This window comes from Castanea sativa, chromosome 2, assembly GCF_040712315.1.
Source record: "Castanea sativa cultivar Marrone di Chiusa Pesio chromosome 2, ASM4071231v1".
Classification (NCBI taxonomy): Eukaryota; Viridiplantae; Streptophyta; class Magnoliopsida; order Fagales; family Fagaceae; genus Castanea; species Castanea sativa.
Genome location: NC_134014.1, coordinates 43,983,857 through 44,010,132, shown reverse-complemented (window position 1 = coordinate 44,010,132; position 26,276 = coordinate 43,983,857). Strand labels below are relative to the sequence as shown.

General features: G+C 39.7%; 1 protein-coding gene across 1 annotated transcript; it reads right to left on the bottom strand.

Annotated features, from left to right (window-relative positions):
- Positions 1–1,122: 1,122 nt before the first annotated feature.
- On the bottom strand, positions 1,123–17,323 carry LOC142626315 (red chlorophyll catabolite reductase-like). The gene is made up of 2 exons (XM_075800138.1): positions 16,918–17,323; positions 1,123–1,830 (listed from the first exon to the last, which is right to left on the bottom strand). The coding sequence occupies exons 1-2, from the start codon at positions 17,245–17,247 to the stop codon at positions 1,216–1,218; spliced, it is 945 nt and encodes a 314-aa protein (XP_075656253.1). The 5' UTR covers positions 17,248–17,323; the 3' UTR covers positions 1,123–1,215.
- Positions 17,324–26,276: the final 8,953 nt, after the last annotated feature.

Here is a 26,276-nt window from a genome sequence, read left to right as displayed (position 1 = left end):
TTAAAAAAATTAATAGAAGTTGAAAAAAGGCCTTAATTGAATAAACTTGAAACTTAAATAACTAAGATAGATAAAAGCAAATTAACTTTGGTTTCATTCATTTCAGTGTTTTAAATTTCAAATGTATTCTTTTAAGACATTTTTGTCAACTTTTATTAAATACTATGGTTAATTATCTAATTTTTAATTTTTAATTTTCAATTTTTTTAAATTAAAAAATCCAATTAATAATTGAATTTTTTTTAAAAGTTAATGAAAATTAACGAATAAACATTAATTGACTAAACTTGAAACTTAAAGAACTAAAATGAATTATGTTAAAACTTAGAATACAAATTTTGCATTCTAGCCTAATTTTTAGAGAAATGTTACGTCCACAATATTTTTACAACAAATCACAGGTAGTTAGTTGTTATTGGTTCAAATTTGAACCTAACGCTAAGATTACTTTTTTACCCCAATAATAACAATCAGTAACAATATGGTACTTACGATTTATTGTAAAAATGTTATGAAAATATTGTGAATATATCATTTCTCTAATTTTTATATCCACGTAGAAGACTGATAAGGGATAAGGTGACATTCTCACCTTGGGAAGGGACAAAGGATATTTAAATGATACTGCCAAACAAGTGGGATCCCAGTTTTTAAGACTTGCCGAGTAGTATGGCCATGTGCAGGTGTTAAGTTTTATTGATTTAATGCGATGATAGTTATTAATTAATTTAAGAGAGGCTCTACGTCCATAATATTTTTATAATATATTCACAACAAATCATAGGTAGTTAGTTGTTACTGATTCAAATTTGAACCTAACACTAAGATTACTTTTTTACCCTACAATAAAAACCAGTAACAACCTGCTATTTATGATTTATTATAAAAATATTGTACACGTATTATTTCTCTTAATTTAATTCGGGATCGGATTTGCTTAATATTTAGGGTAAAAATAATCAAAGGTTATTATGTTATGCAGGTTTATCATGTCCCAAGCTTTGGTAAGATGATCTTATTGGATTTTTTTGTATGGGACAATGGGCTACCATGGAGTTCAAAGAAAAAATATTTATCTTTTGATCTTATGAGACATCTCTCTTAATCCCGGAGACCACTTCATGAGATAATTGGTGCATTATACAAAGACAAATATAGAGTATTTACATATTCAATCGAGTGATTATTCTATAAGACAGCAAGGGTTAAAGTACATCATACGTTGTAAACACTTTTTATAACTCGCAAGACTCGATCTGCCACTTCTTGTCCAAATTGCTTGGGCATGCTAGAGCTCAAGTCCATCTGTATCGCCTTGCTTTTAATCAAGGTATCCCTCTTTTCCAATACTGCTCTCTCAGTTTCCCCTACCTCCACACCCTCACCAACACACATATCAATCCAAATTTTCATAATGTCGTTCGACATGGGAAGAACATGTTCACGTATAATTTCTTCCACACGTTCTGGTCCAGCACCATCCTCACATTTTATGCTAACCAAGATTCCAGTAGGCGATACCACACAACGAAAATATAGGGACGACGAGAAGTAGGGTTTAACCTCAGGGAGTTGGTCTAGTTGTTGCCTGAATTTTTCAAGTTGGGTATCTTCATAATAGGTTTTGAGGTAGTCAGGACTGAAAACAATGTCTTTGCGAGGAATCAAATCGAGGAAGAGGATAAGAAACGTGGGGCTGCATTTTACAAGCTCGAATTGGAAGTGAGGCACGTCTGTTGATGACTTGAGGTAGCCAGCGATGTTGGTTATGTCCAAGGCACCACCGGTTGGTTGCTCCAAGTGAAGCCAACTTGCTAGTACGAAATCAATCTGGACCATACAACATAAATTATATATATACTATTCAATGATATCAAGTATTTACGGCAGCAATATTGTTACTATGTCTACTCTAGTCTTGGCCCTTTGCGAGCAAAGCACAGGGGTTTTTGTCCACTCGTTCAGTGGCAGCAGAATTCTAAACGATATTAATTGGCAGCATGATAGTAATAGTATGGATAGTTGGGGCATTTTTAGTTTTCTTTTTAATATAAAAAGGGACAAATATTTGAGCCATGCTTGAGAAGTATAGTTAATTTTGCAGCTAAATTATAACTAGGAGTGTTTACCAAACCGCAAAAATCGTATCAAAATTACCCGTAAAATGACATAATTGCACCGCACCGCAAGTAACAGTGCACCGTACCGCAAGTAACAGTGCACTGCACAGCATGGTGCAGTTTGCGGTTTTATAATAAGAAAACCGCACCCTCTCTATATATTAATATATTTATTTATTTTAATATTAAATATATTATTAATACTTTAATAATCCTAGTTTTCAAAAAAAAAAAAAAAACCTTGATAACCCTAGATAGTGCTGACTAGGAAAGTCAGTTCAAAATAAAGAAAAACTAATTCAATAGTTTAAAACTTAACTCAAAACAAAGAGGAAAAAAAATAGTTTTGAGCTGAATAGGAAAAATCCAAAATTTCAAAAATATAACAACTTCAAGCCGTTCAAACCGCATCTTATACACTGTACCGCACGTATAACCGCAAAAATGAAGTACAATGCAGTTATGATTTTGGCTGAACTCTAAACCGCACTGCGCTGCATATGTGACCGTAAAAATAAAGTACGGTATAGTTATAAACTTATAATCTTAATTAAACCACACCTTCATGTACGGTGTTAAAAATAGCCTAATATCGTAATACCACGTTCCATAGTGAACACCCCTATATAACATTAGAGAAGAAAGAGAAGTTTTAACTAGCGTTAAAAAAAAAAAAAAAAAAATGAAGTATCAATGGCTGCCAGTTATTTGACTAATTTCATAAGTAAGATATTTGGGCTACTTGCGTAAGCAAGAAATTAATCATTATACTCACAGCAGTTCCACACCTTCTAGAATTCTTTTTTTAGAATGAAACACACCTTCTAGGATTCTTGATTTGAGATTAATATTTTTATAACGTATGCATTTTAATGGTTTATTTTTTAAATTTTTTTATGAAAAGTTGAAAAAACTATTAAAAAAATTAACTAATTTTTTCTGTTTTTCATAAAATATTTCCTAAAAGGTTTACTAGTATATACCTCAAAGTATTAGTTAGTAAAATCCATTTTTGTAATTTTTTTTGTGATTTGTTGTGAGTCATAGTATAACTTTTTTTTAATTTCATTTTACTTTGGAGGAAAATGACTAATTAATGTTATTTTAAAAATAGGTAGTAATATGTACTTATTTTAAAACTCGATTTTAACAAAATTAAATTCGGTGTAAAACTCGATATCCTCAAAACAAAATTCTATGTATATTTTTAAGTAAAACTTAACATTAATGACAAAATATACATAAAACTCAACATTATTAATGTCGATTTTCGTAATTTTATTAAAATCAACTCCTAAAAATAAGGCATCTTGTTAGATATTTTGAAAAAAGTAGTGAATATTTTGACACACATTTTAAAAATAAATAACATTTAGTAATTTTCCCATTTACTTGACTATTAATAAATACTTATTGCACGCATGAACTCTTTTTTATTTCTGTCAAATTCAAGTGATATATTCTAAAATAAATAAATAAATAATTAAAAAATTCAAATGTGTGTGACCTGTGTCAATCTTGCCAAACTTACCACACAAAAAGTATTTTTATTTCTATCACATACAATTAGTGATGTGTGAAATGTGTCAATCTTGCACTGTTTTCAGAACCGAACCAGACCGGGAGGTCAGACCGTGAAAACCGGAAACTGGGATGAAAATCGGTTTTTTAAGCATAAAGAACCGTATTTTTAGTTAATTCTATGAACCTCTAAAACTGGGGTTGGACTGCATGAACTGGTCAAGAACTGTGCGGTCCAACCCCTTAGCAATTTTTTTTTATATAAAAACAACTTAACACAATTTTATTCTACTTAATTAAATTATCCATCTCTTACAAGGAATAAAAAAAATTATTTAAAATCCTTCAAAGATATTCAACGTTCTTCAAAAATTAATCATAAATTTTAATGTTTTCATGGTTATTGTGTGCACCCAAGTATGACTATTGGGCCTAGGAGGTATTTGGGCTTACAATCTATTTATATGGTGGGCTTTCAGATTTCCTACAATGGGAGGTGCTTTACTCAGCGCGCCTAGCCCCCCAATTTCCCTTGTTCTAATTCCCTCTTTCTTTTTCTAGGACGACCACTTCCTTTCGCTCTAGTCCTTTTCGCTCTAGAATTGCCAACTACTTCAACTGAGTCTCTCTTGCCTATTTATAGCCAAAGATAGTGGAATGGTCATGATTACTCTTTTAATGGGTGGAAGGAGAGATCCAATTCTGCCTCTTCTAAGTGGATGTTCAATCGTGGGTGGGGGAAGGTAGCAGTGGTATTGGAACTAACTCCACTGCTAGACTCGATGCTCGGCAGGGGCATTCCCTAGGCAATGGAAAGAAGGTCCAATACCATTTCACTTAAGTGGACGTTTGGTTACTGGTGGGAGTGTGTGGCAATGGCATTGGAACTTATTCCGCCAGTAGGTATTATGCTCGGCAACGACATCCTTTAGTGATGCAGTGAGTTCAAAGTTCAACCTACTCGGATGACACATCCGTCGGGGACGGCGAGGCTTCAAACTTGCCGACCATGCCGTGAATGTTTTTACACGTGACTAGCATAAGGTCTTACACGCGTTATCACCACCATGGGCTTCTGAGTAAGTGGGCTTGAAGGAAGGGGACGCCCGTACAATAGCCCCCCCTTGATTCATGCTCTGCCTCAAGTGATTAATCAAGGATCCCAGTCAGGTCGTGGTGATGACTTCCCGTGAACGTACATTTCCTGCACACGGCTAGGGTAATCGTCATGGCAGGTTTCTTGAAAACAGCGCCGCGTCAGGTCGTCATATCAGTAATTAAAACTTTGCAGCTGGTGAACCGTCTGCCGGTTCGCAAATCGCCTGATGATTCGTAAACCGTGCCCACGCGTATGGAGAGGTTACCTAAAAGGAATTTGGGAGGTTTTTCCCGCTCTTGTCTCATTAAATGCCTCAGAGTCCTATAAATAGCCCATTATGGGCTCCCATTTCATTTTTCGCGTTCCTTTCACACCTAACCTCTCCTTTGCCGAGCATCCCTCTTCTGCACCAAAACTCTTCCTCAATTCTTCACTCCCTAGAGCCTAAAGTAAGTTCTCTCTGCCTCTCTTCTCCTTTTCGATTCTTTTCTGTTTCATACTTTAGGAATGAGATTTTCTCACCTTCTCACCCCTAGGGCTGCCTTGGCTAGTTTTAGAGAGACCTTTGGTGTCCCAAGGGATGTCGACATTGCGTACTGCAATGTGGACAGTATTGAACTTGAGAGGGCAGCTGATTCAAACGCAGCCTTCTTTCCATTGATGTCCCTACTTGAGGGTGGGGTTAGATTTCCTATAGACCCTCTCATCATAGGCACCCTAGGATTCTCTGGGCTATGCCCCGACCAATTTCCTCCTAATTTTTATAGAGTTGTCAGTTGCGTCAGCCGACTGAATCAAATGTTCGGGCTGTAACTGAACCACCATGACATTAATTTCATGTACAAATTGTGCGGTCATTTTACAACCGACTATTATTTAAGAGATATGCGAGTTCAACTTATCTCTTGTCTGCCCGACTCCAACAGAAACTCGGCTAGAGATTTTGTTTGGGTGCGCGGCAACTGGCTTGCCAGCGAGCTACTCTGCCCACTTTCGCCACGTGCAGTCGATCAGTCCCGAAAACCTTTGCTTGTTCCAGTTTTATATCTTTTCTTTGAGTTTAATTGATTGGTTTATCCTCAAATTTGTTGCAGAATCAAAAAGGTTCATGTTGGACTCCTGAGTCATCCACGCGCGAGACCTCAATTTTGTTATTAGGTCAGAGATTTTCGTGCACGAGGACGGGCAACTTCGGGCCTCCCACTTGATCCTCGGTGTTAACCCAGTGTACACCTGGCAAAACTTCAACCAGGCGCTCTTGGTAGACAATCCACTCCTATCGTACATAGATGTTCAGCACAAGAAATTCCTTCCACCTACACTTACTACTGGTGAAGCTCGACACCTCAGCCCCCGCTATACCACCGCACAGGACATTGCTCTAGTGAGGGACGATTCTGCCGAGCGAGTGTCCTGTAACCGAAGAAGACACGAAGCCATCGAACAGCCTGAAAATGCTGCACCAACAGCCGAGGAAGGAGCGGCCGAACCAGCAGGTACTTCGGGTACTAACTCCGACAACGTGGGAGAAATGGTGAGGCATAGGGAAATGACCCATGCTCGGTTCATACCTGATGCCGGACCTGTTTCTCAACCTCAACTTCCTCAAGGGACTGGTCTAACTCTTCCTGTGGGTGAAACCAGGAAGAGGAAAAGGGTCGTCGAGAAGAATACTCCTGCCCCGGCTGACGCCCTACTGAAGAATCTGCCCCGCGCAAGGGGTGGGTCTAGGATCCAAGTGACGCCGGTTGACACTCCACCAGCGGCTCGAGTCGGGACAAACGTGGCGTCTTCTGCCTAATCTGAGGTTGGTTGGCAACTCGCTTTTCAGTTTGGTGATAGGTCTTTACTGGCCACCGCCAGCGTTCGTCTGAGGGACAAGGGTGAAGGGGGAAGGGTAGCTCAGAGTTTGGTGCAAGGCCTCCTGCTGCCCGAGGACGTCCATTATTTTTCGGAAGGCGATGATGAGACGCTCGTCAGACGGCTACAATGGCACACCATAACTGTAATTTCCTATTCCCTTTACTGCATTCGTTGTAATGGATAGCTTTCCTCCCAGTTTCACTCTTCTGTTACTGTTCTATTTTCAGGCCGCGCAGTTAACTGGTGTTATGGACAAGAGGTTGAAAGATGCAACCGAGGCCGCTGAACGGGAGAAGGTGTTGAAGGACGTGGCTGAGGTTACTGCCACAGAGAAAGGGGAGGCTACCGCGGCATCAGAGAGGAAAGTAATAGATGCCGAGAAAGCCCGGCGAGCCGCCGAGAGTAAGCTGACCGTCTTGGAAACGAAGCTAGGCGAGATAGAGCTTAAGCTAGCGACGGCGGATAGCTTGAATCTAGCCCAAGCCAATCAAATTGCCGATCTGAAAGAATCCCTCGAAGCTTGCGAGGAAAAATGGTACAACATGGGCTTCTCGGAGGCTGAAAACTCTGCGGAACCGATCATTCACCAAGCTTAGCGCCATGGATTCGGGGAGGGGTGGTTAGCTGCTCTACATGCGATGGGAGTGGCTAAGGATTCTTCTTTGTGGAAATCCTAGCAGATCCCTTACCCAACCCCTCCCCTCCCCCCCGTTCTGAGTCGAGCCAATGCTACAGATGATGAGGAGACTTCGAGCATGAGGGATCTCGTGCAGGATATTGACGCTCACGTGGAGACAGCTGAACCGGAGGTTACGAGCAATATCCGTACTGGAGTCGACGCTGTTCAAGACCAGACCCCACCGATGATCCAGATAGCTGGGAGCGGAACTAAGCAGCCCATTACTCCCCCCGCACCCACCAACCCAGCCGTTTGAAAATCTAGCTCTGTTCTTTCTCTTTTCGTTGGTTTGTGTTTGGACCTAAATCGCCGGGCTGTGGCGATGGAACAATTTCATTATCTCTTGGATAACTTTGATTAATATTGTTTAAATATCACTTGTGTCTCCCTGCCGCTTGTTTGATAACCGTCAATTCTGCATATGTTTAAGGCTAGACCGCTCATCATACCTTACTTTCTCACTTTTGGGGGTTGGGAGTAGCCCTTTTGCCCTTAGGACGTGTTTGCCTAGGTTCTTGGTAACTCAGTGTCGCAGGCAGTGCCGAGGGTGAGTTTCTGTCTCGAGGAAGATGTAGTTTAAGGTTTCCACCTACTTGGTGATATAGATCGAACTGAGGACAAGTTTCTGCCCTTAGATGAAAATAGCTTAAGGTTTCCACCTGCTCAGTGATAGGGATCGAACCGAGGATAGGTTTCTGCCCTCAGATGAAAATAGTTTAAGGTTTCCACCTGCTCGATGATAGGGATCAAACTAAGGACAGGTTTCTACCTTTAAATGAAAATAGTTTAAGGTTTTCACCTGCTTGGTGATAGAGATCGAACCGAGGACAGGTTTTTGTCCTTAGATGAAAATAGTTTAAGGTTTCCATCTACTCGGTGATAAGGATTGAACCGAGGACAGGTTTCTGTCCTTAGATGAAAATAGCTTAAGGCCTCCACCTGCTCGGTGATAAGGATTGAACCAAGGACAGGTTTCTGTCCTTAGATGAAAATAGCTTAAGGCCTCCACCTGCTCAGTGATAGGGATCGAACCGAGGACAGGTTTCTGTCCTTAGATGAAAATAGTGGCCGTTTTTGCTGATACTCTGATAGCCGAATGATGGTCGTTTCTTGGTGTCCCTTTAGCAAGTTCAGCTGCTTTGCCATCAGCCTCTCGTTCTCGTCCGGGGCGAATCCCGCGACTTGGACGCTGCACAGGTTCACTTCATCGAGGATGACAGACTCTGCCCCGTAAGTTAGAGAGAATGGTGTTTCTACTGTGGATCTCATGGGAGTTGTTCGGTATGCCCACAGGACGCTTGGCAACTCCTCGACCCATCTGCCTTTGGTGCACTCCAATCTTTTCTTCAACCCGCTCACGATGGCCTTATTGGTTGCTTCTGCCTGGATGTTACTTTGTGGGTATGCTGGTGTGGAATACCAGTTCCGGATACTGAGGTTGTTACAAAACTCTCGAAAAGTCTTGCTGTCGAACTGTAGACCATTGTTCGACACAAGAGACTCCGAGAACCCAAATCTCGTTATAATGTTTCTCCATACAAATCTCTTAACATCAACATCTAGGATATTTGCCAGCGCTTCCGCCTCTGTCCACTTGGTGAAGTAATCTACCGCCACCAGCACAAATCTCTGGTTGCCTGTAGCCCGGGGAAAAGGCCCAACTATGTCTAGCCCCCAGCGGGCGAACGGCCAAGGGCTACTTATTGGGTTCAAGTTCCCGGCAGGTTGGAAGATCATCGGTATGTGTATCTGACACTACTCACATCTCCGGGCATGCTCAGTTGCATCTTTCCTCATTTGCGGCCACCAAAACCCTTGAGTCATTGCCCCATGCGCTAATGATCGACCCCCCATGTGGCTTCCGCACACAACCTCGTGTAGCTCAACCAATAGCTCTTCAGCCTTATTAGGACAAAGGCACTGGAGGTATGGTCCTTCGTACGATCTCCGATACAACTTTCGATCGGGAGATAACCAGTACCGAGCAGCATTCCGTCGTACTCCGGACGCCTCTTTCTCGTCTTCCGGGGATCAGCCCTCTGCAAGGAAGTCAATGATGGGGTCCATCCAGCACTTCTTGGCTATGGTTACCTGGGCAACTGGCGCTCTAGCAGCAATACTTGGTTCGGTCACTAACTCCACCCTGATTAGCTGAGGTACCATGTCAGCTATTGATGATGCCAGCGTTGCCAAGGAATCGGCGTGCCAATTCTGTCCTCGGGCCACCCATTCAATCTTGACATTCGAGAAATTACCTAAGGTCTGCTTTACCAGCCGCAGATATTCAATCATCCGAGTATCTTTAGCCTCGAAGTTCCCTTGCACTTGATTAACTACTAGGAGAGAATCCGAGTAAACTTCCACTTCTATGGCTCCCAAATCCATGACAACTCTTAGTCCGACAAGCAGGGCCTCATATTCGGCCTCATTATTAGAAGCCCTGAAGCCTAACCTGAACGAGTGCTCTAGCTTTAGCCCTTCTAGGGTGATGACCACAATTCCAGCCCCCGCTCCTGCCGCATTGGATGTGCCATCCACAAATACTTTCCATGGCCCGACCTCCACGTGGCAGACCATATTCGTACTTTTTTGCGAGAATTCGACAATAAAGTCCGCAAGTACATGTCCCTTCACCAAATTCCTCGGTTTATACCTGATGTCGAAGGAGCCTAGCCTAGTCCCCCACTTAGCTATCCTCCCTATAAGGTCAGATCTTCTCAACAACAACTGGAGTGGGTACTCGATCAAGACATGGACATTGAGGGCCTGAAAGTAATGGGGCAATTTTCGAGTGGAATGCACGAGTGCCAGCACCAGTTTCTCCAGTGGTAAATATCGGGTCTCGACGTCAACTAACGTCTTGCTGATGTAATAAACCGGGAGCTATACCCAACTATCCCTCAGTAGCACGACACTAGCCGCATGCTCGGATACCAAGAGGTACATATACAAGTCTTCTCCCGGTTCCAGGGCTGCCAGCGTCGGTGCCCGCCCAAGGTAGTCCTTTAGATCTTGGAAAGCTCTATCACATTCCTCGCCCCATTGAAACCCCTTCCACTTCTTCAAAAGCTGATAAAATGGTTGACACCGATCAACGAACTTGGAAATAAACCAGTTGAGAACAGCCAACATACCGGTCAAATTTTGAACTTATTTCGGATTACTCGGTGGTTTGAGAAATATCACGGCTTCAATCTGATCGAGGTTAACTTTGATCCCCCGTTTGGTAATCAAATAACCCAAGAACTTTCCAGATCCTACTCCGAAAGTGCACTTATCGGCGTTGAGGCGCAGCTGGTGTCGCCGGAGTATCTCGAACACTTCCTTAAGGTTGTCGATGTGCTGCCCTTCCTGCTTGCTTTTTATCACCATGTCATCAATGTATACTTCAATCATCCGCCCAATCTTATCCCTGAACATCCTTGTCATCATTCGTTGGTAAGTGACTCTCGCGTTCTTCAATCCGAATAGCATCACGGTATAGTGATAGTTGGCATCAGGTGTTATGAATGTTGTTTTCTCCTGATCCTCGATAACCAAGGCAATCTGGTGATAACCTTGAAAAGCGTCGAGAAAACTCATTCTCGAGTGCCTGCACGTAGCGTCCACCAATTGATCAATTTTCGGCATCGGGAACGGATCCTTTAGGCATGCTCAGTTTAGGTCAGTGAAATCAACACAAACCCTCCACTTACCATTCTTCTTCTTCACGACCACTGTGTTTGCGAGCCACTCTGGAAAGAACGCTTCCTTTATGGCCCCCGCCTCTCAACTTCCCAACCTCCTACCTGACGGCTTCTACATGCTTCTTTGCGGACCTTCTCGGTCTCTGCTTCTTAGGAGGGCATAAAGGATCCACATTCAGCTTGTGAACTATAAATTCGGGGTCGACCCCGGGAACCTCATATGGGCTCCAAGCGAACACATCCACATTTTGTATAAGAAAGAGCAGTAACTCCACCCTTTCCTCATCATTCAAGCTTGCCCCTATTAGGAAACTCCTTTCACCTCCCGGCATTATTTTTACTCTTACCAAATCATCGGCAACATTGGTCCCCTCCACATGGGGCTGCTATAATTGCTATAGGAGAGCCTTCTCGGTTAATCCCTTTTGCTCGGTCTGTTGTTGGCTGCGGCTACTATGCACTGTCTGGCTATCTGTTGATCACCCCGTATCACTGTAATCCCTTCTTCGGTTTGAAATTTGACTTTGACGTGCAATGTGGACGGCACAGCTCCCATGTCATGAATCCATTGCCTTCCGAGGATTACTGTATACGATGAGAAAGAAGCGACCACTACGAATGTCACCATTACCTCCTTACCTCCTATGTTGACCAGGAGTGAAATCTATCCTTCTAGAGTCACCATATGCCTATCGAATCCCATCAACGGTGTATCATACTTGGACAAATCTCCCTTTTTCAGATCGAGCCCCCTGTATAGGTCCGGGTACATTACGTCTGCGCCACTCCCCTGGTCTATTATCATTCTCTTTACTATGAAGCCTCTTACACGGGCCATGACTACTAAAGCATCGTGGTGCGATTGAGTGGTGCCTTCTAGGTCGTCGTCGTCAAATGTTATGGGTTGTCTAGTGTACCTCGGCTTCTTCCCCGGGGATTGCTCGCTCAAACAACCCTCTGCTGATACCACGGCCAATACCCCTCTCGTTGTGGGTGCTCTAATGCCCGTTGGTACTGCATGGATGACCTCTATTACTCCCAAAGGGGGTGGGAGAGGGTTTCGACACAGTCGATCTGCTTGCCCGGTCCCTTGATTCCATGTCTCCATCAGAAATTCTTTCAAATGTCATGCCTTCACCAATTGCTCCAGGTGATCTTTCAATACTTTGCACTGCTCGGTGGTATGTCTTTTATCTCTGTGGTGGTATGTCTTTTATCTCTGTGGTAGGTGCAATACAAATTCTGGTTTCTCCTTGATGGGTCGCCCGCCATCTTGTTCGGCCGCTTAAAATACGGCTCATTTTTTATCCTATCAATGATCCTGTGCACGGGCTCCTTGAACACCGCATTTACTCCCCCAATCGCTGAGCCGGGCTCTTGAATTCTCAAATCCTTCCTGTGTCTGGGGTTGAAGCCAGTATTCCGAGGATAATTGATAATCGGGGTCTTCCCCTTAGTCTGCAGCCGATCGTCTTCTAAGCGCTTGTACTCCTCGATATGCCTCATCAACTACCTCATATCCTCAGGAGGCCTCAGGGTCAATGATTCTCTCAGCCCGAACTCTTCGGGTAACCCCATCCGAAAGGTGCTCGTCGCGATCTTTTCATTGCCCCAACCGATCTCGTTGTACAACTCCCAGTATCGATTGGCGTAGTTGCAAAGGGTTTCCCCAGCCCCCATTTTCATGGACAGTAACGCGTCTACGGGCTGCGGAACCCGACTGCAAGTCATGAACCGCACTCCAAACTCTTGGATTAGTTCTGAGAAACTATGGACCAAACCTTTCTTCAATCCGTTGAACCACCTCAAAGTAGTGAGACCGAGGCTCGAGGGGAAAACCTTGCACATCAATGCATCGTTATGGGCGTATAAAGACATCATTTGAATATAGTGACTTACATGTTCCACCAGGTCTGTCTTTCCCATGTAGGAGTTGAACGGAGGCCGTGTGCACCTATTCGGCATAGGTGCGCTCTCAATGTCTCTCAAGAATGGAGATTGGGGGGCTTGGCGTAATGCCTGGCTCATGGCATCCATGGCCACATTTCGAAGTCGCCCCTCATCTAGGGAAGTCGATTCACGGTCCATATACTCCCGTGGACGCTCGCAGTGTCGACAAGACCTGGATTAATGGGATCTTGCTGCATGGTGATTCCCCACACTGGCCGACCTTTCCCTCCATTCGTCATGATCCCTTCTCCTACGTCTACCCCGCGCTTGCAGCTTTAAATCCCTCACCGTCCTACGCAGGCACTCGAGTTCTTGATCCCTCTACTCAAGCTCCTAGTCTCTTCTGTCGAGGTGGCCATAGCCCAATGTGTCAGACATTGTCCGGAGGGTTTGGTACGATCCTTCTCTGGACCCAGATTTCTCTGCTCCCTCATGTCTTCTGTCCTCCAGCCTCTTTTGCCTCCTTTCTCGCCATGTAGACCCCCGCGACGACCCTCCAAAGCCACTCTCTGCATGACTTCCCTGTCCACTCCTAAACATTCTCTCGTGTGCACTTAGATAGTACCACTGCTACGTAGGAGATTCCTGCAGACGGCGCCAATTGTGTGCACCCAAGTATGACTATTGGGCCTAGGAGGTATTTAGGCTCACAATCTATTTATATGATGGGCTTTCGGATTTCCTACAATGGGAGGTGCTTTGCTCGGCGCGCCTAGCCCCCCGGTTTCCCTTGTTCTAATACCCTCTTTCTTTTTCCAGGACGACCACTTCCTTTCGCTCTAGTCCTTTTCGCTCTAGAATTGCCAACCACTTCAACTGAGTCTCTCTTGCCTATTTATAGCCAAAGATAGTGGAATGGTCATGATTACTCTTTCGATGGGTGGAAGGAGAGATCCAATACTGCCTCTTCTAAGTGGATGTTCAATCGAGGGTGGGGGAAAGTAGCAGTGGCATTGGAACTAACTCCACCGCTAGACTCGATGCTCGGCAGGGGCATTCCCTAGGCAACGGAAAGAAGGTCCAATACCATTTCACTTAAGTGGACGTTTGGTTACTGGTGGGAGTATGTGGCAATGGCGTTGGAACTTGTTCCGCCAGTAGGTATTATGCTCGGCAGCAACATCCTCTAGTGATGCCGTGAGTTCAAAGTTCAACCTACTTGGATGACACATCCGTTAGGGACGGCGAGGCTTCACACTCGCCGACCATGCCGTGAATGTTTTTACATGTAACTAGCGTAAGGTTCTTACACGCGTTATCACCACCATGGGCTTCTGAGTAAGTGGGCTTGAAGGAGGGGGCCGCCCGTACAGTTATTATTTTATTTTATTAATTTTCTTATTTAATTATTAAATATATACTTGAAAATCATTAAATTACCCTCACATATATAGATATATTAGTCAATTTTGCTAGTTTTATAAATTTAATATCTATATTTAGGCTTTAATTAATTGTGACGTCATCACGGTTCGACCTTGGTTCAACCTCAGTTCGACCTCAAAAACCTTGAACCTCTCCCTTTTACAGTTCAATGAATGGTCCGGGTTTCAAAACCTTGCAATCTTGCCGAACTTTACAACGCAAAGTCATCCTTGCAAAATGACTAGTACACATTTAAAAATAGAGAATATCCTCACTTTTTTTTTTGTTGGGAAAATGACTAGTACAGAAGTTCAAAATTGTGACTTATCAAATTCAGGAGCTCTCTTGTAAAATGCTGCCTATGTGTTATGTGTAAACTAGATTATGCATAATAGACACTACATTAGAGAGAGAGAGAGAGAGAGAGAGAGAGAGAGAGAGAGAGAGAGAGAGAGAGAGAGAGAGAGAGAGAGAGAGAGAGAGAGAGAGAGCAAAACATTAGTATAATTAAAGATTTTTACAATTGTTGGCATAAATCATGATACATTATGATTAGGGCAAATTACAATTTACTCATATTTGGTTTAAAATTTAACACTTTACCCATCTAAAGTTGGTTCATTTAGAATTTCGTAACATATTTCTATTAAAAAATGGCTAAATATGTAATTTTAGCTCACTTTTATGTCTCTCTTCTCCAAAAAAACAAAAAACATAAAATTACAATATCAAATAAGATAAAAAATGATCTAGCGAAACACTTTTATCATGAAATTTAAAATTACAGGTAGGCAATTTAAATTTCGATCAAATTCCAAGTGGGTAAAGTGTCAAATTTCAAATCACAAGTGGACAATTTAAATTTCAGCCAAACCATGTGAAAGTAAGTTGCATTTACACTTATGATTAATGCATTATAAGTTTCAATGTGTTTGGAAAAAATTAAAAAGCCAGTTTATTTTACTATTCAGTTTATTTTTGTTATCATTCATGGATCTCATTACACTTTTTGGTATTATTTATGGGTCCCATCCTATTATTTCAGCTAACTTTTACCTTTATCTATAGTACTTTTAGCCAAAAAATATTAATTTTAGCAAAATAAGTAGATCCCAAATAGACGTATGATAGGTTAATAATAAAATTGATTCTAATAACAATTTGCAACTTTTCAACACCTAGGGGTGTCCAGACCCGCCGGACCGACAACCCCGCCCGATCTCCACCCAATTTTAGCTCAAACCGACGCTCTCGTCGATCAGTGATTGGTTTCCGCGCCCAAGACCCAACGCCGACGGGTCGAGTGGCAGGTTTTCTTCTCCAAAACCCGAGCCACCCGACCCAACCGATGTTATATACAAATCCGATCAACTCTAGCAAGATCAAGCTCAGATTCAAGGAGTTCTAGCGAGATCTCGACCATATTTGGTGAAATCCAGTAAGATCTCAATCATATTTCGTGAGATTCGGCAAGATTCAAGGAGATCCAAGTTGATTTTGGCGATTTTTGGTGTAGATCTCAACCATATTTGGTGAGATCTGGCGAGATTCGAGGAAATCCAAGCTAATTTCGGTGATTTTCGATGCAGATCTCGACCATATTTGCAGATTTTGGCGAATTTTTTGAAGATTTCGATGACGTTTGCAGGATCTGACAACTCTCTCCACCGACCAAACTGACCCGAACACCACCGGAACCTGAAAGCAACTCAACCAATTGACGTCGGCGGTCGGTTTTGGTCCCTCCGCCATCCACCCGACACCGACGGGTCGGGTCCAAGCTAGGTCCAAAACCAACCTAGCCCGTAGACAGCCCTACCAACATTAGCTAAAGAACTCCTCCTCCTCTTTCTATTTTTTCCCTATTTGGAAAGACAACTAATACATGGTTCTTTCTAACTTAATAAAATATCATTTTGACATAATTGCTAATTCCAATCAACTCAAACTAGCAAAACTTTGTTGCCTCCCTCCAGTGAGAGAGATCTATTCTATAGTTCCAGTTTAACAACCTCAACTAACATATGAAAATTGATTTCTTTCAACAAAAACAAGAAAAAGGAGAACTACTCTAAAAAATAAATTCATACATACTTTAAGTTGAAATTTAAAAAAAGAGAACGAAGTATGACAAAAATATAGTGGATATGCACAAGGTTTAAAAAAAAAAAAAAAAAAAAAAAAAACCCTTAAAAAAGTAATAATATAGGAATTATTATTATGGTTACCCACATATACCCTTGTCAAGAATACAAAAATTTAGCATTTTTCAGAAGTGATATATACATATATATATATATATATATATATATATATATATATATATATATATATATTCATCCACGACCCTTTCTATTTTACCAGAAATGAAGATTGTCCATTTTATTATTAAGATTTTATTCCCCAGCACTAATTTTAATTTTATACGCAACAGAAGTATCAAACAAACTTGAAAGCTATCACAAAATTCTGCCTTAAAAATCTTAATAAGCATATAAACATACTTTTTCTGTAAAAAAAAAAAAAAAAAAGAAAAAGAAAAGAAAGAGAACTTATAAAAAAAAAACCATCTCATCCTTTTTAGCAAGCAAGCATGATCATTATATGTGGAGATCTAGAAGAGACAGTACGTACAGGAGAGGAGTCGATGCCGCATCTAATGTGAAGAGTGCCTTGAGAAGTCCCACTCTCATTTTGGTAGTGTTCAACGTCAGGAGGGACCGAAGAAGGAAGAAGATGAGAACCAAGACGATTCTCCATGGCTGAGATGAGGTCCACCATGGTGTCCCTATGTGGGTCTGTTAGGTATGGGAATTCCATGAGTTTGGACCCTTTAATTAGCTGCTGTTTCTCCATCGATGATCGACAAGGAAACGATGGTCTTGTTCTTGATATTTTGGGGGCCAGAAGATTAATTGCAGGTGCTGGTGGATTTGCACAAGGTGAAAGAAACGTGTAAGACATTGTGATGTGAGACGCTCTTTCTCACTCTCATTCTCACTCTCACTCACTGACACGCACATATATGCACCACACAATTATTCTTTTGATGGTTTTTTGTTTTGTTTTTTTCTTCAATTCCTTCCTCTCTCTTTTTTCTAAACAGCTATTTACTTCAGGTGTCGTGTACGCGTGTGTGACTGGAATTGCCACATTGTCATTTGGTGTTCGTGCGTGACCTACTTTTCTTTGTAAGAGCATCCACACAGGAGATGTTATAAAAAAATATAAAAATCATTTTGTAACACTAAAATTCTACTTTATTATTTTACCACATTATTTTACAATATCTCATTTATCAGATTTGTAAAATTTAATTCTATACATTATATTAATATTTACTATACAATAAAATAATATATTATCTCTACCTATTATCATCAACGACGGCAACTACATCAACGTTGATCAACAACAGCAACAGCAACAACAGCAACAACACCAGCAAATTCCAAATCCAAAAACCTCAAAAAAAGAAAAAAAAAAAAAACTCAAACAGACCCAAACTCAAACAACGATCGGTCTAAACTCAAACAGACCCAAACTCAAACAACGATTTGAAGGTCGGCCATGAGGGCTGTGGATGTCGGTGGCGAGCGTTGGAGCATGAGGCGGCGAGATCAGCGGCGAGCTGTGGAGAATGAGGCAACGAGATCAGCAGCGAGGACTAGGGAGATCGACGACGAGGACTGGAAAGTGAGGCGATGAGATCGAGATCGGTAGGGAGGAGTTGATGAGGTGAGATCGAGATCGAGATCGGCAAGGATCGAGATCGAGATCGGCAAGGATCGAGATCGAGATCGACAAGGATCGAGATTGACATCGGCGAGATCGAGATTGACATCGGCGAGATCGAGATCAGCAGGGAAGATTTTTTAGTTTGATTTGAGGTGCAAAAAGGGAGAGAGAGATTTTTGGGTTTGATCTGATCTGAAGAGGGAGAGAGAGACCGGTTGGGAGAGAGAGAGTGAGAGACAGATTGTGAGGAGAGAGAAAAAAAATCAATTAAAGAAGTGAGAGGAGAGAGAAAACTCGAATAAAAAAATAATAAACACATTTGCCACATCCGTCTGTACCATGGCAAAAATGCAACATCACTGTTCACTGTTGCATAAATATGGCACATTTGACACATCTGATAATGCTCCGTTTTTGTGTTTGGTGTGTCAAATGTGCCAAATATTTGGCATTTGGCACATTTACAACGTCTGCTATGGATGCTCTAAGTACAACTGCACAGGGAATTTTCACACCTTGTTTTGTCCATTAAACAACACGACAATAATTTCTATAATATTTATTTTTCACACACCTAATTTTACAATACTTAGAGCATCCACAACAGTGAAGTTAAAAATTTAGCTTTTTAGCTCCACAAAAAGTTATTTTATCTATTTTACCTACTCACTTTACAAAACATGTTGTAGCAGTGGATCTATTTTAACTTTCAACACAATAAAATAATATAAACATCACAATAAAATAATATATCTACTACAATAAAATAATATATCAATTACAATAAACAACAATCACAACCACTCGCAGCCGCTACCACTACCGCCACCACCACCGACTCTTCCACCGCCACCACAATTGCTACCGCTGCCCACTGACTCTTCCCTACACACAGAAAATTCCCAAACTAATATTTATATCAAAAATTAAAATATTTAGAATTATAACAATAGAACATGATTATGCATAAATAATTAATTTGACATGTAGCTTAATCTCACTGATAAAGAAAACACACAACAAATTCCTGCAAACAGAAAAATCCCAATACATTGTCTATTCATGGATGCTCTGAATCAAAAGCCAAAAAAAAATGTAAAGTTTCCTGCACACAGAAAATTTCCAAATAAAAAATCCCAAGCATCCACATGAAGAAGACAGAAACAATTGACCTGAAGTGAAACAGAGAGGTAGGTCTGAGCTGATCGGTGGTGGGTTTGAGCTGACCAGTGGCTTAGGACGGCGGTGAAACAGAGGTGAGAGTTTGAGAGAGTGGGTCGGTGACGTTGAGAGAGTTTGAGAGCTTGGGACAGTGTGGGTCTGAGGCTGAGAGGGTTGATCGGCGGTGGGTCTTAGTTGGTGGGTCAATGACAGTGGGTCTTAGCTGGTGGGTCTCGGTGGCGGTGAGCTTGAAAGAGTTTTAAGAGAGTTGAGAGCTTCAGACGGCGTGGGTCTGAGGCTAAGAAGGTTAATCGGCGATGGGTCTTAGCTGGTGGGTCAGTGACGGGTTGGCGGTGGTGAGCTTGAGAGCATTTTGAGAGAGTTGAGAGCTTTAGTGGAGAAGAGATGAGAGTGACTGAGAGAGAGAGGCCTGAATAAAAGAATGAAAACAAATAATCAGCCTATATTATTTTAATCGGGAGCTGGATAAAAAATTAATTTTTTTTTTAGTTTTGAGCTATAGTGCTCATGTATAAATATATGAGCACTGTAGCAATTAAGCTAAAAATTTAAACTATACCTCCACTGTTGCAAGGGTATTTTTTGTGTTTTGGTGGAGCTAAAATAGCTATTTAGCTCCACTGCTGTAAGTGCTCTTAGACAATATTATTAGAACAATATTGCTAAATGTGCCCTAAACATTACCACATGTAATTGCCACAATGTCATTTGGTGTTCATGACCTAGGGGCCGTTGGGTAACGTTGTTTTAGTAACGATGTTTATATTTTTTTGAAAATATGTGTGGGTGAAAAAGTGTGTGAAAATACGTTTAATGTTGTTTAAAAACTAAAAACATGTGTTTAAACACATATACCAAATAGACCCCTACTATTCTTTGCAAGTACAACTGTACAGGGAATTTTCACACCTTATTTTGTCCATAAAACAACATAACACGTATTTTTATAATAATTTTTTTCCACAAACGTAATTTCATAATCCTTAAACAATGAAACTAGCATAACATTACCAAACGGGCCCTAAACCTATTGTGCTCTTAATTTTGTGTGGGCAATTACAATTCTCCAATCTTGAGCAGATCTCTGACTTTGAGTGTTTTTAGTCTCCTCTACCGTGAGTAATTCTTAAATACTTTCAAAGTACGAAGAATAGTGTTCCTTCTTCTCATATTAATGGGGGGTCCATTTATTAAATTCACGATGAAGTCCACACTATATCAAAATAAGTCTATTACATCAAATGTTAATACAACAAAATTAGCACAGTAGTATTAGACATAATATCACATCTAAAAATTAAAAGTCATTGCAATAGTAACTTAAAAGTAGTAAATTATTATATTCAAAATAATGGGTCATGCTAACCAATGCCCTTAGGGCACTGGTTAAGAATCCATTTTAAGAAAGTTTTGGCATCACTTTTATGGAAAATGAAAAAAACTGTCAAAACATTAATTACTTTTTTCCCATAAAAACGTTCTTTAAATGAATTATTAACCAATGCCCTAAAGGCATTCATTAGTATTTCCCTAATAATAATCAGTTGTAATAATTTATAATTTTCAGTTGCAATAAAGACATTAATACTAGATTGAATTTAGAAAAAAAATTTGCAATAACTTATGTGAGGACCCGAGGACCTAAGAACCCGAGGACCCGAAGAAAGAAAGACCAACATTTAGAATGAAAGATGAGGTCTCTTCGGGTGTGCCCGAAGATGAGGTGGCGTGGACGATAACTACATAAGGGACATGTTACAAATATCTGGATGTATTAGGCTGATTTGGAAGGTTGCATTAAATGCTTGGCAACAACCATTCTGGCCGCATTAATTAGCGAGCATCACCTCTATCCGTCGCATTAATGTGGACATGACCTGAACAGTGCGGGATGCAAAGTGGAATCTTGTTCCATCGCCGACGGACAAGTGTCACGGGAAAAGGACCGCAGATTGCAAGGTGTAAGGCTACGATGAAAACAGAGAATAGTATAAATAGGAATCAAGAGACTACGAATAAGGGCTTTTTGTTGTTGAACCCTCTCTACCAAATGTATTGTATGAGGACTCTTAAATGAATAAAGCAGCAGTAACGTTTGGAAGTTGATTTTATGAGTTTTTCGTCCTCACAACTTAAATCGAAGAAATCAATTTGTTTTTAATAACTTAAATTGAAGAAACTGTTGTAATAACTTGATACCAATTATATATTTTGCGATATATTATAATAGAAATTTCAAAGAGACGGCTTATTGCAACAAATTTAACATTGCAATAACTAAAATATCAATTATTTTAAAATCTATTGCAATGACAAATATGAAGCTGCAATGAATATATTATTGCAATGATCTAATTCCAATTATTTTACAATCTATTGTAAGAAAAAATATGGAAAAAATTATCTATTGCAATAAAGTAGGGGTGTGCAAAAAACAGATGAATCGAAAAAACCGATCGAACCAAGTTCAATTTTTTGGTTCGGTTTCAGCGTGGTTCGGTTTCGGTTTGAATTTTTGGAAACCGAATATTTCGGTTTCAGTTTCGGTGTTGGATTTTTTCACGCCGAAACCAACTGAACCGAACGAATAGATATATATATATATATAAATATATGTAAGTTTAAAACATATTAGATGAACTAGCTTAGTGGAAAATCGCGCGCGTCAGCCACCAGATCACTAGTTCGAGCCTTCTCCTCTCCATTCTGAGTTTTTTTTTTTTTTTTTTTTTTTAAAACCCTAGCATCTTATATATAAATTAGAACCCTAGCCGCCCCTCATAAGTTATAACCCTAGCCGCCCCTCACCCAATCCTCGCTGCCTCTCACAAAAACACACCCCTCAGTCCCTTACCCAATTTTCTCTCCCTCTCCAGCACCGATTCGGTCTCTTCTATGCTGTGACATGTCTTCTTCTTAATTTTGTCTCTCATCCCAAATCACCCGTGCTTGTACCAATTCGTTAGCATTTCCCTAATAATAATTAGTTGTAATAATTTATAATTTTCAATAAAGACATTAATACTAAATTGAATTTAGAAATCATTTTTGCAATAACTTAAATCGAAGAAATCAATTAGTTTTTAATAACTTAAATTGAAGAAACTGTTGTAATAGCTTGATACCAATTACATATTTTGCGATATATTATAATAGAAATTTCAAAGAGACGGCTTATTGCAACAAATTTAACATTGCAATAACTAAAATATCAATTATTTTACAATCCATTGCAATGAAAAATATGAAGCTGCAATGAATATATTATTGCAATGATCTAATTCCAATTATTTTTCAATCTATTGTAAGAAAAAATATGGAAAAAATTATCTATTACAATAAAGTAAGGGTGTGCAAAAAACCGATGCACCAAAAAAACTAACCAAACCAAGTTCAATTTTTCAGTTCAGTTCGGTTTTGGTGCGGTTCGGTTTCAGTTTTAATTTTTGGAAACCGAATATTTCAATTTCGGTTTCGGTGCTGGATTTTTTCACACTGAAACCAACCAAACTGATATATATATATATATATATGTGTGTGTGTGTGTGTGTGTGTGTGTGTGTGTGTGTGTGTGTGTGTGTGTGTGTGTGTGTGTGTGTAATTTTAAAACATATTAGAGGAACTAGCTTAGTGGAAAATCACACGCACGTCAGCCACCAGATCACTAGTTCGAGCCTTCGCCTCTCCATTCTGAGTTTTTTTTTTTAATTTTTAAACCCTAGCATCTTATATATAAATTAGAACCCTAGCCACCCCTCATAAGTTATAACCCTAGCCGCCCCTCACCCAATCCTCGCTCCCTCTCACAAACACATGCCCCTCAGTCCCTCACCCAATTTTCTCTCCCTCTCCAGCACCGATTCGGTCTCTGCTATGCTATGACATGTCTTCTTCTTGATTTTGTCCCTCATCCCAAATCACCAGTGCTTGTACCGATTCGTTAGCATTTCCCTAACAATAATTAGTTATAATAGCTTATTGCTACAAGATATTCAAAGTAGTAAATTGTTTATTGCAACGAAAAATATATTATTACATCAAAATGGACAGATGCAACCTTCAGTATTGTTGTTAAAATTCCATGAAGTGGTCAAGTGATCTTAAGGATCGTCAAGTGAATCCTTAATACATTTCAAGCAATCTATATCACTTTGGACAACATATCATCAACCGTGACCAAGCAACAACCAAAGAAAAAGAACTAAAAGAGCAGTAAGAGGTCTGCAACTGAGAAACATTTTCATCAACAACGAGCTACATATTTTTTTAAAAAAAATCACTTTACTATCTAATGCACATCAGACAGCTGAATCAAAAAACAACCAAAGCCTTCACAATATCATCACCCAAGATTACTATGTAATGCACATTGTTTTTGGTTGAGAGTAACGTAGGATGTGAAAGAAGGTTAAGGTTGGGGAGTATGGAGAATGTTATGCAAATGAGCTTTTCAGAGAAACAAAGAAAAAGGAAGAGAATGTTGTATCTGTGTGTGTGATAGTTAGACAGAAAGGGGTCAATTTTAATTTATAGTTTTAGAATTTTAACTAAAATGTGCACACACATGCACGTGAATGGATGATGAAAAAGCAAATAATAGCTTGTTGCTACAAGATATTCGAAGTAATAAATTGTTTATTGCAATAGCAAATATATTATTACTTCAAAATTTTCATTAAAATATTTAAAGTTTATTGCAACAAAATTTTTTTGTATAGCAAATCTATTACTTCAAATTTTATTGTAACACTTTGCATAAACTATTGCAATGACTTCGATGTTATTGCTATGACTTTTTTTCTTTTTAATAAACATTTTTTATTATATTGTCGTCATATATATGAGAAGATGGAGCATTATTTTTCCGTGCTCTGAGAGTATCTAAGAATTTTCCATCTATAGTAATCTTTCAAAAAAACAAAGGATGAGATGATCAAAGATTTGAAGAGAGCAATCGAATACCATATGAAGATGGAGAGCAGTGAGCAAAATAAAATTCTTCAAGAATCAAGATGGACCAATAGAGAGAAAGTGTGTTTTTTTTTTCTTAAGTTGGCCTTTTATTTTCAGTCAATAAATTTTTTGGGAAAATTTTTAATCTTGATTTTCATGTTTTTAGAGAGAGAGAGAGAGAGAGAGAGAGAGAGACTATTCACCTTATGTTGATTTGGAAAATTTTTATTGCTCTAAAAAATTTTAAACTAGAGTAATACTAAATGGTTGCAAAAAAAAAAAAAGAGAGGATAATTTTTTTTTAATAAATTTCATTTATTGGCTATTATTTGGACATTAATTAAAATTTTTACAATGCAAGATAGATTGACAGTGTATTTTATTAACTAAAACAGAGGTCTAAATTAAAATTTGTTTGTTGTAATTATGTGAGACAAATAACATATTCTAAATTTTTATTGCCTAAATGGCTTGGTGGTTCTATATATATCCTCCCTCTTTCATACATTCTGAGGGAGAATCCATATATTTAATACATGAGATATTTTCTCTAAATACAGAATTATGTGTCATTTGTTAAGGCTTAATTTATAAATCAAGTCAACATATTTTGTTCGATATACAATTTTAAAGCCATTGCTTCCTGGTTGGGGTGTCCAACTAGACCCGATACCCAACCAACCCACCTAACCTGGCCAACCCAATGTTAGGCGACTGGTCTCCATCCCCAAAATCTTATATCGGTGGGTCAGATGACGGGTCTGAGCATAAAAAACTGATTTTCAACCGATCCAATCGTATTTACACCAGAAAAGTAGTTGTTCTTCACCAATGGGTGTGTTTCGCTGGTTGTTTTAGTCCGATTAGTCGAGATCTGGCCTTATCTCTTCGAGATCCACCGAGATCTCGTTAAGAACTTGTGAGATCTTGTCGAGATTCGGCCTAATCTCTTTAAGATCTGCCGAGATCTCTTCAAGATCCAGCCAGATCTCAGCAGATTTGGCCCAATCTCGACCACATTCGATGGATTTCAACAAAATCTGGCATAGTTTTGAAAATTCCAACTTCGACTGGTATCCGAGGAGGTCCGACCACCCAAACCAACTCCTTTCACCGGTCGACGGCGGGTCTAGAAATGAGAAACCCGAACTGATCAGGTCAGTTCCAAGTTGGGCACAAATCCAACCTGGACCGACCCATGGACATGCCTACTTCTTAGATATATAAGCCTAGTCAAACTCAAATTATTTTCATCTCACTAAAATAAGTTATTCCAATATGTATGTTGTTTATTACAGCTTAGTTTAAAAATTAAGCAAACTTATTTTTCTACGTACACTTAATCAAAGCCTCATTCTTTCTTAGATATAGCTTACTCAAATCCAACTTAAAAAAAAAAAAAAAAAAAAAATCTCATTAGAATAAGTTGTACCAAAGTCACACTATGTTGTTGCAAGAGTTTAATTGTTGTAGGTAGAAAATTAACTATGAACAAGCATATTACTAATGAAAATGGACGGTTGGATTAATATAAAAATGTAATCAAACGTAAAAAATCAAAATGAAAATTTTGAAAGATAAATGATAAACTAGAAACAGCCTAAACTATGGGCCCAAAGTGTACATAATTTTTAGTTCAAGACATGATTTTGATCTTAGTTTAGTTTAGGAGCCCTAAACTTTTCCTTAGCTTACTAGGAAATAAAAACAATTAGGCATAGGTGTTCGCCTTTAAAAAATAAAAATCCTATAGTTGACGACAATTCCATATAAATGGTAAAATGATAAAGGACACACCCACACACACATCAGCCCAAAAATCTAATACACACATCCAAACATTCAAAAACATAGCCAAGTCTCCAGGTTTGATTGAGGGTTGGCACCGAAATGTCAACAACATTTAGGTTATGTTTGGTTGGAGGAGTGGAAAAGTGGAGGGATAGAAAATAGTAAGAGGATAAAAAAAATGAGAAGATAGAAAAGATTTAGTTTTCTCTCATATGTGTTTGGTTGAAGGGGATGGAAAAGTGGAGGGATGGAAAATTCTTTTGTTTGGTTGAAAAGAAAAATAAGAGGATGGAAAATGAATTTTGTATAAATTTACCATCATATCCCTA

Excerpts from the sequence above, each read along its gene's own strand:
- LOC142626315 (XM_075800138.1), bottom strand. The coding sequence starts at position 17,247 with ATGTCTTACACGTTTCTTTCACCTTGTGCAAATCCACCAGCACCTGCA. Across the intron at positions 1,831-16,917 it reads GCGGCATCGACTCCTCTCCT|ATTGATTTCGTACTAGCAAG; the intron begins GTACGTACTGTC and ends TGTATGGTCCAG.